At 47.9% G+C, this 13,275-nt stretch overlaps 1 protein-coding gene across 8 annotated transcripts in view; it reads right to left on the reverse strand.

Annotated features, from left to right (window-relative positions):
• Positions 1–13,275, reverse strand: part of UBR4 (ubiquitin protein ligase E3 component n-recognin 4) — a 164,504-nt gene that overhangs the window by 98,522 nt on the left and 52,707 nt on the right. For 5 of the 8 annotated variants that reach the window (XM_028741577.2, XM_028741580.2, XM_028741579.2 and 2 more), the window contains exons 47-52: positions 10,966–11,129; positions 9,625–9,841; positions 8,420–8,636; positions 5,825–5,857; positions 1,666–1,729; positions 875–1,009 (exon numbers count right to left, since the gene is read on the reverse strand). In XM_028741577.2, the coding sequence (XP_028597410.2) occupies positions 875–1,009; positions 1,666–1,729; positions 5,825–5,857; positions 8,420–8,636; positions 9,625–9,841; positions 10,966–11,129 (830 nt within the window). The remainder of the gene's footprint in view (positions 1–874; positions 1,010–1,665; positions 1,730–5,824; positions 5,858–8,419; positions 8,637–9,624; positions 9,842–10,965; positions 11,130–13,275) is intronic. The other 3 variants (XM_028741585.2, XM_028741584.2, XM_028741583.2) reach the window with 1 other exon arrangement.

Raw genomic sequence — 13,275 nt, forward strand, 5'->3', positions numbered from 1 at the left:
GGGTAGATCTGGGGTCTCAAGGACCTGGGCCTGTAATAAGCCCAAGCCTGCTTCTCTCTTAAGGCCACATCTCCCTCAGAGTGTAAAAGAGAGTCAGCATAAGGGTGGGAGAGAAAAGAGTGAAGGAAGCGAGGAACGTTTGAGGGTTTCTGACCAGTGGTGCTGTTTTCCTGTTGTTGTTTTCCCTGCAAAGCTAGTTTATTGTGCTTTCTTATTAACCAGGCTGTGTTAACATTGCAAAAGCAGTTAAGCATTGTATATGGGAGAAGAATGCCATGTTGATCAGTTCAGACAGGAGTAATGCTGGTGAGGGTCACTTCTCCAACACAATTGCCTTGTCTTGAACTCTGTTGCCCTAATCACAAAGTGAAGGCTTGGTTTTCTTCCACACCTGCCACCACTACTTGTGTGAATCTGCGGGGAGTTGTTCCAGGGCAGGGACAGCCAATTGTGCTACCCCCCCCCCCCCAGATCATAGCTGTCAACTTTTCCCTTTTCTTGTGAGGAATCCTATTCAGAAGAAGGGAAATTCCCTTTAAAAAGGGGAAACGTTGACAGCTATGCCCCAGATGTCACGGGTTTGGATGATGTAAGTTCAGCAGCATCAGGAGAGCAGCACGGCAGCGGCTACCTCTGTTTTGGAGCATACAGACCCTCCCTTCTCCACAGCTGCAGACAGGGAGGCCTCAAGGGAACAGCTCCTGAAAGCCACCCCAGACCCCTCTGCAGCATCTACAGGGAGGCGAAAGGGTTTATCTGAGACACAAGAAAGCCAAAAATAAATCCGTCGAGGATGGGAAACTCAGGGAAGCCATTGGCACCTGGGACATGGAACCCCAAAGGTTTGTGTGGTGGGGGAACAAAAGAGCTTTACCTTGTGGTTGTGGTAGGCCGAGCGGCTGGTGTGGAGACTGGCCAGGAGGCTCTTGGTCTGTTGCTGGACGCTGGAGGGGGCTGGCGTCGACAGAAGCATGGTAGCCAAGTCTTGAGCAGCAGCCTTGCTCTTCTCCTGTAAGGGCACAGAAACGGGGCTAGCGGTGCCTTTGATGTTGGGAGTTTCCCCCAAAAAGCATCATCAGGCAGAAAGGCAGGAAACAAGAATAAACAGTCCCATAAAGTTGGTTGTAGACAAACAACAACAACACAGCTCTTTGGAAGCTTGCTTTGGGACCCTGGAAGGCCTGAATGTGTTTGTCAACTACCAAATAAAGCAGGGTGGGTGCCTCTGGCCCATGGGGGCTCCAGTTTCCCTTAAGCTATATCCACTTGTAAATGGGGTGGTGTAACCCCAGCGGTCAGGCATGAGGGAGAGTTAAATTCTGCTTAGTTCAGCTGCGCATGTTCTCCATGGGGAACCAGTGTGAATAACCAACCCCTGCAGAATTGAGTGATCAGAGAAGTGAACACTGGCTTTCAAATCCAGCTCCAAAAAAAAACCCTTTTCTCCCTCTCTCTTTTTTGGCTAGGCAGCTTTCCTGACAGATCTCCGCTTCCAGCGGCATCAAAGTCAAATCAGCAAATAAGAACACTTTTGGGGTGGGTGGATGGAGGGGAGATCAGGGCTTAGAGGGTGGCTGATCCCCTTTGCTGTGCATCCGCCTCCCGCCCTCCCCGCCCCAAAGCTAAACCCGCAACGTTCCCAAAACCTCAAGAAAAGTTACTTGCCTTCTCGTTGACTGGTCCGACGGCAAAGCAGCTTTCCAGAGCTTCTAAAGAACTGACTACTAGCCTGGAGGGGGTAAAAACGAAGGAGAAAGCTGGTTTCAGGGGAAAAAAGGCAAGACCCCTTAAGATTTATTTATTTCTTTGCTTCATGGCAAGCAGCAGCTCTGGGTGGCTCAGAAAGAGAGAGGGAGGGAGAGAGGGAGCGCTAAGAGATGCCAAGTCCCTTGCCGGCGCCACCAAAAGAGAGAAAGGAATCGCAGCAAGATAAATGTAAAAAAATAAAATAAAAAATACTGCCACAGGCATCGTGCATATCTCATTCATTGTGCTGCAGACCAGAGAGTTAAACCTGGCTCCCGCTCAGAGAAAAAACTTAGGGCCGCTTCTGCAAATCCATGGGGAGGGTGGGGGGAGAGAGAGAGAAAGAGAGGCTTTTCTCTCCCCAAAGAGGATAAGAACGTTTCTCCTTACACAGCCTGCAGCAGGGATAACTTGGATGGCATTGACAGGACTGATTCATCAGCACGCCTCCCCCCGCTTCTGCTCTGAGAAGCGTACACACGTGCGGTGCAGATCAAGGGGTGGCGTGACATGTACTTTTGCGGAGAAGGGGGGTTAGGGAAAGCCATATAAAGAGGCTGCTCAGAGGGGCTTTAGGGGGCGTTTGTTGTTCCCAAAGAGGTCACTCTCCCCCGTCAAAAAATGCAGAATATAATAACATCTTTTTCAGCAAACCTGAATGGCAGACAGTGAGAAACAGCACTCAAAAAAGCCCAGATCTGGCACATATCTGGCAAAAAAACCCAAAAACAAAAACCCTTAAATCTCTCCAGGATGCAAGCAATCACCCACCTGGTTGCCTGTAGGGAGGAAACGTCACTTCCACAATTTATTTATTTTTTAACTCGAAAAAAAAGAGAGCATCCCATTGCATTATGGGAAGGGTGGTAGCTCAGTGGTAGAACACCTGCTTTGCAAGGCATTTCCAGGTAGGGCTGGGAGAAAATTCTGCTTAAGATCCTGGAGAGCCATTGCTGCCAGTCAATGCCAGGCAATACTGAGTTAGATGGACCAAGGGTCTGACTCAGTGTAAGGCAGCTTCCCACGGTCAGGCTGGCAAGACAAATAAAGAATGCAGTTATGGGGGCGGTTCTGGCTGCCCCATCTCAAAAGAGGAAAAAAGGGGGAGTCATCAAAATGGGGGGAAAGGGTGCAGAAGTGGGCAACTAAAATAATCAGGGGGTCCAGGAGCAACTCCCCAACAAGGAAAAGCTGGCACCACTGGATGCTTTTAGTTGTGGGGAAGAAAATGGTTGAGAATTCATCAAGAAGACAAGGAGGACCGGAAACACTTCCCAAGAAAAATTAAATCAAGCTTCCTGGAAGCTCATGCAGCTCTGACAAACCTGAGACAGAAGTGATCTCAGATGCACACGACCCAAATGTGGCTTCTGAGATTCCATCAGACATCGCACACAAATATTCAACACATATCCCCCCCCCCCCTTTTTGGCAACAACTTCATTTAAGAAAATAATAATCTTAAAGCCCTGGGCCCTAGAATTATAACACACACAATTATAACACTTCCCTATTTTGTCTTCCTGTCAGAAGAATGGGTACATTTATTTATCGCATTTATATGCCACCTATTCCCTCCAAAGAGCATATGCAGTTTTCCCCACCCCTCATTTAATTCCCACAATAAGCCTGTGAAGTAGGTTAGGCTGAGAGGCAGCGACCGGCCCAAGGTCACCCAGTGAGTTTCATGAATGAGCAGAGATAACCAAATGCGAGAGACTGGATTGTAATCCAACTACCGTATTTTTTGCTCTATAACACTCACTTTTTCCCTCCTAAAAAGTAAGGGGAAATGTGTGTGCGTCTTATGGAGCGAATGCAGGCTGCGCAGCTATCACAGAAGCCAGAACAGCAAGAGGGATTGCTGCTTTCACTGCGCAGCGATCCCTCTTGCTGTTCTGGCTTCTGAGATTCAGAATATTTTTTTTCTTGTTTTCCTCCTCCAAAAACAAAAAGTCTTGTGGTCTGGTGTGTCTTATAGAGCGAAAAATACAGTAAGTCCGATGCATAGCAGACCCACTGAAATCAGTGGGCAATGCCCATTAATTTTAGTGGGTCTATTCTGAGCAGGACTGACACTGAGTTTAACCCTTAATCCAACCAACGCTCTTTCAGTGTTCTTGTGGAACTGCCCACGCCGAGCCCCAATACCGCTGCAGCAGACTTTTCAGGATTTGACAAGGTGCTAGTCCACAAGGGAAGCGGCTTCCTTGGTGCAGCCCAAGTACTTGTAATTGATATGACTGCCTCTCCTTCCCCTTTCCAGCATTATCCTCCCCTTCTTCTCACATCTCCACTGTGTCTGCTTTCAGACTGTAAGCTCCTTGGAAGCATAGACCCATGCTGTTCTCCGTTGTGCTACGCACACCAATTGCACAATGGGGAAAACTCTTAAACAGTGATTACATTAGTGGCTCTGTTTCATATTGCCGCATTGCTCCAGAGCTTGCAAACCCAACGGCCACCCTGCCCACGAAGATGTATGCTCCTTTGGTCCATGCAGAAGCAGCACGAGATAAGCAAGGGGTGGAGGGAGGAGGGAGAGGGAAGATGAGACAGACCAGAAGTTCAGGCAAGGGAGCTGCTAGCTGAAGTGGCCAGAGATGGGGCTCAGTGGCAGAGAACCTGCTTTGCATGCCCTAGGTCCAATCCCCAATGGTATATCTGGGTTGCTATTATTATTGCTGTTGTTGTTAAGATTTATGACCCGCCCTTCACCTGAAAGTCTCAGGGCGGATACACACCCACTTGAAAATTAGAAACTGAAAAACGCGAAAACACACATGTCTCAAGTGTCAAAGGCAAGGGCAAATGGATGCGTCTCGGGATTCGCCGAAAGCTGTACAGGGAAGGCACCAGGCGCAGCTCAGTGGGGAGTGGTTCCCACAGAGGAAGGCCCTCTCCTGGGTCACACACACCAAGCTTCTAGAGGATCATAAACAGTGAAACAAAGGTGCCTGCCTAATATCAACAGGCAGGGAGTGCAAGAGAACAGGTCACACTAAAAGACTGATTTCTTGCAAGTAAGTTATGTTCCATTTGCTGAGATTGGAGGCTGGGTTATGGAATGTTTGGAATGTTTGAACAGGTTTTATTGGAGGGGAGATGTAATACTGATTTTTTTTAAAAAATGTAGCTTTTATGGGCTTGCCCTGCCCATAACGCTAAACCATGGCTAGGAATAACCATGGTTGACAAGCTGAAGCTGAGGCATCGGGCAGATCTCTTGAACATCAGTTTTGCAACGTCGCAGAAGAGTTAGAAAGCACCAGCAAGAGCAGCCAAACCTTGAGAGCACTTTGGTCCCCTGCCCCCTGCTCTTCACTCATGGTTCTGTAGCTTTGTGGAAGTTGCAACTCCTTACCAACAGTTAAGTAGGAGGTCTGGGGTTTGCTTGTAATGCAAAGCTACGGTTAACATTCACTAAGGTTTGTAAACCAACTACAATGAGTGACCTTTAACCATAGTTAAGCCAGAATTAAACTGCTGAGCTGATTTCACACGTAACACCAAGCCATGGATTAATGAACCAAAGTTTAGCTTAACCGTAGGCTGAACAAACCATAGTTTAAACTGAACAAACCATAGTTTTGTTCAACAAACCATAGCTTAGTGTTATGTGTGCCTCAGGCCTCTGTTGCAAGGCTGGTTCAGACAGGCTTTATTCCTGGGCGGGGGGAGGGGAGCAACGTATAATATTTTAAAGAATAATTAAATGCATTTAGCTGCCGACAAGGATTAGCAGATCTCTCCCAATCAGAAGTCAAAAGGAGCAGGGGGAGAGAGATTGAGGGGAAAAGCCGAGCGGGAGAAGAGACAAGCAGCTCATTTCAATTTTGCTTGGGTTTCTTGGCTGGCTGATCTGCCATGCAAGAGGTCCTAATGTAAAAAAAAAGCAGCATGAAGGTCACTTTTTCAAGATTATCTATGCTTTATGCACACGCGCTTTCAAAAAAGAAAACACCAACCAACAGAAATCAAAGCAATGCGCTGTTATTGTCTTACACACACAAGTAATAAAGCAAAAAATCATTCGTGCACAGAGAGAGAGAGAGAAAACAAAAGATAGTATACTAACCGGTCCAGGGTGGTTAAGGACTCAGTTTCAGAACTTTGGGGGAAGCAAAGGAAAAGGAAAATATATATATGTATATACACGTATAAATAAAAAAAATATGAAGCTCACAGAAAAATATCGAAGAAACACGTCCTAAGCAAACCATACCAAAAAAATTAAAGGGGGAGGGAAGAGAAACAGGCAAATTAAATGAAAGTGTTTGAGAGAGAAGTGGGGCTAAGGTCAGAAACAATTTCAAGCAACAGTTACTGTACTAGCTGAAAGAATTAAGAGGAGGCCTGAGAAGAGAATGAGCAGGAAATGGCCAGTCTGAGAGGCACCCCCAAGCCTCCCCTCTGCATCCCAGACCCCCAGCCAAAGGTGATGCTCTGTGCTATAGAAGGCGAGGGTAAATTCTACAGCACCTCACACACTGCTCGTATTTCCAATGGGGTTTAACAGTTATGGGACATGCGTAAGCCACAATTCTGCAGATGTGCAGAAGTGCCTACAATAAGCAAAACAGATCACAGAACTCAGCTTCCTCAGAATCTCAAGATTTCATATTGCTGTTTTCCTTTAAGTGTCCAGTCCTCCTATGTGTGGAAATGCACTTGAACGTAGGCAGGATAATGGCTGCTAAAATCTGAGAGGCAATGTTTGTGTTAGGGGGTGGGGGGGGTTGGACGCTAAACAAGATTTTTTTAGTGGCTAAAGATTGCTTGCAGAACTAAAGTTGCACAAGAACAGAGGAAATATCGGCAGATTGACAAACTATTTTGGCGGTTCACAGAACTGAGCTTTCCTTAGAGCAGAATTTCACATTTTTAATTTAAGATACAACAACTGCGGGACATATACACAACCCTGTAGTAGCCATGTGTCAGTGATTGTGTGTCAGTGACTCGGCAGCAGTCACTGAATGGGAGTTAGTCAATGGATGTCAGTGTCTGTCACTGAGTGTGTGTATCCATCCTACACACTGAGCCACGAGTCCTTCACATGTTTCCCAAACCCAAGAGGTGGTTTGCTGCCCCGTTGCTCTCCAGGAACTACAAAGGGTATCCATTTGCTCCGCACCTACTTTCCCCTGTCCCCCACCGACTCCATCACACTGAGGTCCAGCTCCGTGCTTTCCTTCTACTGTTTCCTCCTTCCATTCTTCTCTGTCCAATCATGGACTTAGGGGACTCAAGAGGCCCTTGAGGAGTTGGGCGGCAAAAGTCAACCCTGCTGTTGTTTTTCCCCCAACACCACCACGCTTGTTTTTAGCACACAACGCTAGCAGGCCACACAGGTTCTCCCAAAAATAAGAAAAATGCACACATTGAGGCTGGTTTGGCCTCACAGATGAATTTTTCCCTCCCAGAATATATATATATTTGGCTCTAGATGGCCACCCCAACTCTGTCCTCTCCTGCCGTGCCTGCCACTGGCTGCTCCTTCCATCTCCACCCTCCCAATCACACACAGAGAGAAAGAACAAGGGAGTTGAGTCTCAAAAGCAAGTGGTGCTGTCTAGTGGTTGGTGGACTGCAACTCCCATCCGTCTCAGCCAGCTAGCACAGGCCAACAGGCAGGGAGGATGATGGGAGCTGAAGTCCAACAATGCCTTGAGGGCACCATGTTGCTAAACCCCTGTCCTAGAGCACTGCTGCCCTCTAGGGACAACAGTTTTAATTCCTCGCTCTTTCTTTTCATCCCCATCATCTCCCTCTCAAAGCTGCATGGCAGACTCTGGTCTCCCTGGAAAGAGACTGACTGAAAAATGAGGAAAGGGAGGAGGAGATGGAGAGACGTTTCTGCGGTGATGCGCAGAACTTGCCTGGTGAATGTTGGGCACCACAACCTCTCGGTTGCCAGGGCAGAGGAGCAGGAGAGGATTTTTACATGCTGTGCTGTAAGGGATGAACTGACACTGGGGTGGGGGCTCTTGTAAAGTTCCCTGCCACCACTCATTCAATGCACGTGCAAACACACAACAATACAGCCATTACAGCAGGGAGGGGAACCTCCAGCCTATGTCCCAATCTGGGCCAGCCAGGAGTTCAGATTTGGCCAGTAGGACCAAAAAACCATGCCCACCTGTCAGTCACTGACAGGCAGAGTGAAGGGCAGGTTTCAACTCTGCATGGTTCCCTGCAGTGAAGTGGCATACACAATCAATTCCTGCAGAAAGCAGGATCTAATCCCCATCAGCTGTTGAGTGCTGAGAAGGGGGGTTGGTCCACTCACGCCACAACCTCGCAAGGAACTCCTACATGCAGTTCAGCCTTACAGAAAGATGTAAGCACACATACACCCATCAGCTGATGAGAAAAAGGTTCTCCCCCCAATACAGTGGGTGGGATCAATCTCCTGGCATCATTAGGACAACAGAGGATTGATTATGAGAGTAATCACACCCATTTGCCAAACGTTGGCCTGCAAGGTGGGGAAATGAGGATCCAGCCTGCTCAGAGCAAAAGCACTGCCCTGACACACACCCCATTATAGAATCCAAAGGGGTTCTAGACCACAAAACTGCTCCTACGTTCCTGGAGTTATAAATGGTACCTGCAGGAAGACAGGATGGGTGGTAAGTCAAAAAAGGAACATACGGTTCTGAAGATTTACCTCTCGAGAACAGTGCCGCTAGCAGCTGCCGGAGTAGCCGATTCTGTGTCTCCAGTCCCATTGCTCTGATTCAGGTTGGGGGGGCAGACGTTGCTGACTGAGGCTGACGGGAAATCCTCCGGGGGCTCATCCGGCCAGCCAAACTGCTCCTTCGTCTTGCCGTAGATTTTGATGGCGTCCAGCATGGTGACGCCGGCGGGATCCACAGACGCCCCGACTGCAAGAGAGGAGAAGAGCCATGGCTTTTTTCCGTACCTCTCAAGCAAGGCAGGGAGAGCCAGCAAGGCGTAGCAGTTAGCATGTCAGACTAGGAGCTGAGAGATCAGGGCTCAAATCCCACCCCCACCGCCTCAGCCATGAAGCTGAGGTAATTGCTGGGGTAAGGTAAAGGTAAAGGGACCCCTGACCATTAGGTCCAGTTGTGACAGATTCTGGGGTTGCGGTGCTCATCTCGCTTTATTGGCCGAGGGAGCTGGTGTACAGCTTCCGGGTCATGTGGCCAGCATGACTAAGCCACTTCTGGCGAACCAGAGCAGCGCATGGAAACGCTGTTTACCTTCCCACCGGAGCGGTACCTATTTATCTACTTGCACTTTGAGGTGCTTTCGAACTGCTAGGTTGGCAGGAGCTGGGACCAAGCAACGGGAGCTCACCCCGTCACGGGGATTCAAACCACCGACCTTCTGATCGGCAAGTCCTAGGCTCTGTGGTTTAACCCACAGCGCCACCCACGTCCCAATTGCTGGGGTAATCTTGGGCAAATCACTGCCTCTCAGCCTAGCCAACCTCACAGGGTTGTTGTGGGGATTAAATGAGGAGGGAGGGAGAACCATGTATTCCACCTTGAGCCCCTTGGGAGATGAGGTATAAATGCAATAAACAAAAGTATGGCAAATAGCACACCGGGGGGGGGTGTAGAGTGGATTGACAAATAAAATAAAACTGGAACAACGCTTGTAGCATAAAGACTCTTTGGCAACTGCTTGGTATGGCTTTCTTATAGACAGGGCTAAAAATGAAAACAAGCAACACCCCTCACACCGTAAAAACTTTATTTTAACATAAAATTGTATATCAAAAGCTGCAAAAGGCCTAAATTACTGAGATCTCTCACTTGGTGGGGTCCGCCAGAGAAACTGCAAACAGACAATTACCAAAAGTCAATAGTTTGAAACATGGACGGGGGGGAACCTCAGGAATCTTACCAAAGATGGTCAGCTTCTTGTCTGCCTGCAGGGCCTCCTCTCGGGTGAAAGGGAAGTCAAACCACCGTGGCCGGCTCAGGTTCAGCTGCATGGTGCGGCCAAAGATCTCCAGGTAGGAGGGGGCTCGCTCGATGGCCTGAGTCCCGATCTGGACCCTCATGCCGGTCATCACCATGGTGCTGTTGTTGTTGGTCACTTCGATGGTGAAGCCGCCAGGCTGCGGGAGAGGGGAAGGCACCGTGCATGAAGGCGGAGGGGGAATAGAGAGTGCAAAAGGCCTAGATTACTGCAATGTACTCTACACGGGGCTTCCCTCATGCTTGATCCAGAAGCTGAAGTCAGTCCAGAATGCTGCAGCATGACCACCGACAGGAGTGAAACCTTGTCAGCATAGAACAGGGGTCAGCAAACTTTTTCAGCAGGGGGCGGTCCACTGCCCCTCAGACCTTGTGGGAGGTCAGGCTATATTTTGAAGGGGGGGAAATGAACGAATTCCTATGCCCCACAAATAACCCAGAGATGCATTTTAAATAAAAGGACACATTCTGCTCGTGTAAAAACACACTGATGCTTGGACCGTCCGCAGGCCAGATTCAGAAGGTGATTGGGCTGGATCCGGGCCCCGGGCCTACCCATGGCATAAGGGGTTCTCAACCTGTTGGTCCTCAGATGTTGTTGGACTACAACTCCCATCATCCCTGAGCTCTGGCCTTGCTAGCTAGGGGTGATGGGAGTTGTAGTTCAACAACATCTGGGGACCCACAGGTTGAGAAAGGCTGGCATAGAACATCTTTTCCTCAGAGGTCTGCAATGGTTGCTGATTTGCTGCTGGGCCAAGCCCTTAACAACTTGGGACCAGTTTACCTACGAGATTGCGTTACTCCACATGTGCCCACTCAAACACTTCGATCGGCAGCACTGGCACTGCTCCACGTGTCACAAAGCAACTGTCCCAAATTCATAAGAACTCAATTTTTGAGTGTGGAAGCACCTACAATTTGGAAATCTCTGCCTATTGACATCTGGCAGGCACAATTGCTGTACTCTTCCCAGCATCTCCCAAAAACATTATTTGCAAAGTCGATGGAAGTTTTTATCTGCTTTTGGTATTTTAACTTTTTGAATGCCTTAAATTATTGTGCTTTCTATTTCTTATTGCTAAAGCATTTTGAGATTTGTTTATTTTACAAACAAGGGGTGTATAAATTATATGGAATAAGTAAATAAATGGGCCAGAGATGACCGCCAGTACCACCCCAAGCACCTTGGACTAGTGATCTTCCCTGTCTGCCCAGAAGCTCCTCCTCCTTTCAGAAGGCTGGTGCTTGCAAGGATGCTCACCTTGGTGTTGGCCACATACATGCCGGTGGAGTTGAGCCGATGCTTGATCTGCTGGGCGTTGTAGACCTGCAGGAGGTCATTGCCACCAAACTCCACGTCCGTCAGCTGCTGGTTGTGCTCGAAGAAGTCGATGGGGAAATTCACCTGGGTGGAGGTGCGGGTTGCTGGAGGAAGAAGGGGGGGGGGGGACACTGAAAGTTAAAGTCAGGGAGAACTCTTCATTTATAAAATAATTTCTAAACTCACAATAAGTAATCCACCAGCTCCACAAAACTGCATGACAGAATCAAGCTTAAAACACTAAATCATATAAAATCAAAAAGAGCAGAGTTCAAACTTTTGGGCATCTGTTGTGAGACTCTGCAAGTTTACAGGGGTTTGAGTTGTGGAGTGAATCACTAGACTGACTGTGTATAACCTGACACTGCTGCTTAGTATGTATCCATTATGTTTATTATGTATTACTGTTTATTGCTTGTTATTATGAGTAGTATTTATATAACTGCTTCAAAGTTTTGTGGTGTATGGGTATTATGTTAAGCGTGTGTTTATGTGTAGTTTGTTATGTTCTATACTTTGGCCACCTCATGAGAAGAGAAGACTCCCTGGAAAAGACCCTGATGTTGGGAAAGATGGAGGGCACTAGGAGAAGGGGACGACAGAGGATGAGATGGTTGGATAGTGTTCTCGAAGCTACAAACATGAGCCTGACCAAACTGCGGGAGGCAGTGGAAGACAGGAGTGCCTGGCGTGCTCTGGTCCATGGGGTCACGAAGAGTCGGACACGACTAAACGACTAAACAACAACATACTGTATTTAAACCGTCTTATGGTTTATTGACAAAAGGCGAAATATACATTTTAAAATATATACTGGGCCCACAACTTTCACTCACTTTACATACGTGGTCGAAACACGACATGGGACGGGGAGCAGGAAGAGGAAATAAATGAAGAGCAGTCATTCCCCACTCCCCACTTATTTTCATCTAACCCACAAACCCAGTGGGTTTTCTCTAACCAGGCTCTGGAAAGATCATGAGAAGGGCCCTCCTGCAACCTACCCAGAGTCCAGTTTAGGTGGTATCCGAATTATGCACCATTTTGGGAGCAGACCCTTGGAACTGAACCTTTGCATAAGTAGCAGGCAATTGTATACAGAGATGATGGACAGACAGATATTAAAAACCATCAGAAGAAACATTTTTGCTGCCCACCTAATAAAATCAATCAATCAAGCAGGATGCATATTTCAAACAAAAGAGAAATGTTCCAGAAGGCCTGCAAACACCATCCTGGTAGTCAAGATAACCCAGAAAATAATTGGTAGTTGAGCTCACACATGTTTACTTTCCCCCTTGCTTTGGTATACCCTAATTGGCTTGCTTTGATGCTGTGCTTATTTGTAGGTGTTGAGATGCTGGGCTCTAGACCCAGAGTGGGAAGAAGCTTCTATGCCATCTATGATCTCACCAACCAGGTGTGATGGGAGGTTCTGGGCAAACTGACGTATGCTGCTTTGTGCATAAAGGCTGGACGAGTGTTCGCTTGGGCGCAGACAAGTCATGGCAACCTCTCACTGCTGCGGTGTCTGTTCCATGCTTGTAACAGCAAGGCCTGGCAGGCTGACTTACTGTAAGTTTACTCTTTATTACAATAAAGCACTAGAACTGATCCCTCTAGCGTTCTTGACATCCTTCTTTGGTATACCTGCACCAAACCACTCCCACAAGCCCACCTTTGAGTCAGTGGACCAGGACACTGCACCAAGGGAGAGATGAGGAACATCTGTGGCCCTCTAGATGTCGATGGACTTCCCAACCCCCATCATCCTTAACCACCAGCTATAGCTGACCGTGTTGGGAGTAAAGCAACAATGCTTGCAACAAGTCGCTTGAATCTACATGATGCTCTCTCCTCTCTCTTGTCCTGCCTGAGATACCTTCCTCAGAGCACCAGCGAAAGTCCATGTTGTGCAGTGTCAGAACAGGAGACCAGACTTCAAACTACCTGAAGCCCACTGGATGGCCTTGGGTGAGTCACTGCCTCTTAGCTGAACCTACCTCACAGGGCTGTTGTGAGGACAAAGGAGGGGGCAAAATTATGTACACCACCTCGAGCTCCTTGGAGGAAAAGCAGGACATAAATCAAATAAATAAATAAATGACCTCAGGGAACCTTCCAGCTGTACACTTCTATAATTCTACACGCTTTATTGCAAGCTCAAAACCTTGGGCCTTATCTCAAACTCCAGTCAAATCCAACTACAAATGTAACAGCATTTCCCCAACATTCATCCCTAATCTCTCC

Source organism: Podarcis muralis, chromosome 7, assembly GCF_964188315.1.
Source record: "Podarcis muralis chromosome 7, rPodMur119.hap1.1, whole genome shotgun sequence".
NCBI classification, from domain to species: domain Eukaryota; kingdom Metazoa; phylum Chordata; class Lepidosauria; order Squamata; family Lacertidae; genus Podarcis; species Podarcis muralis.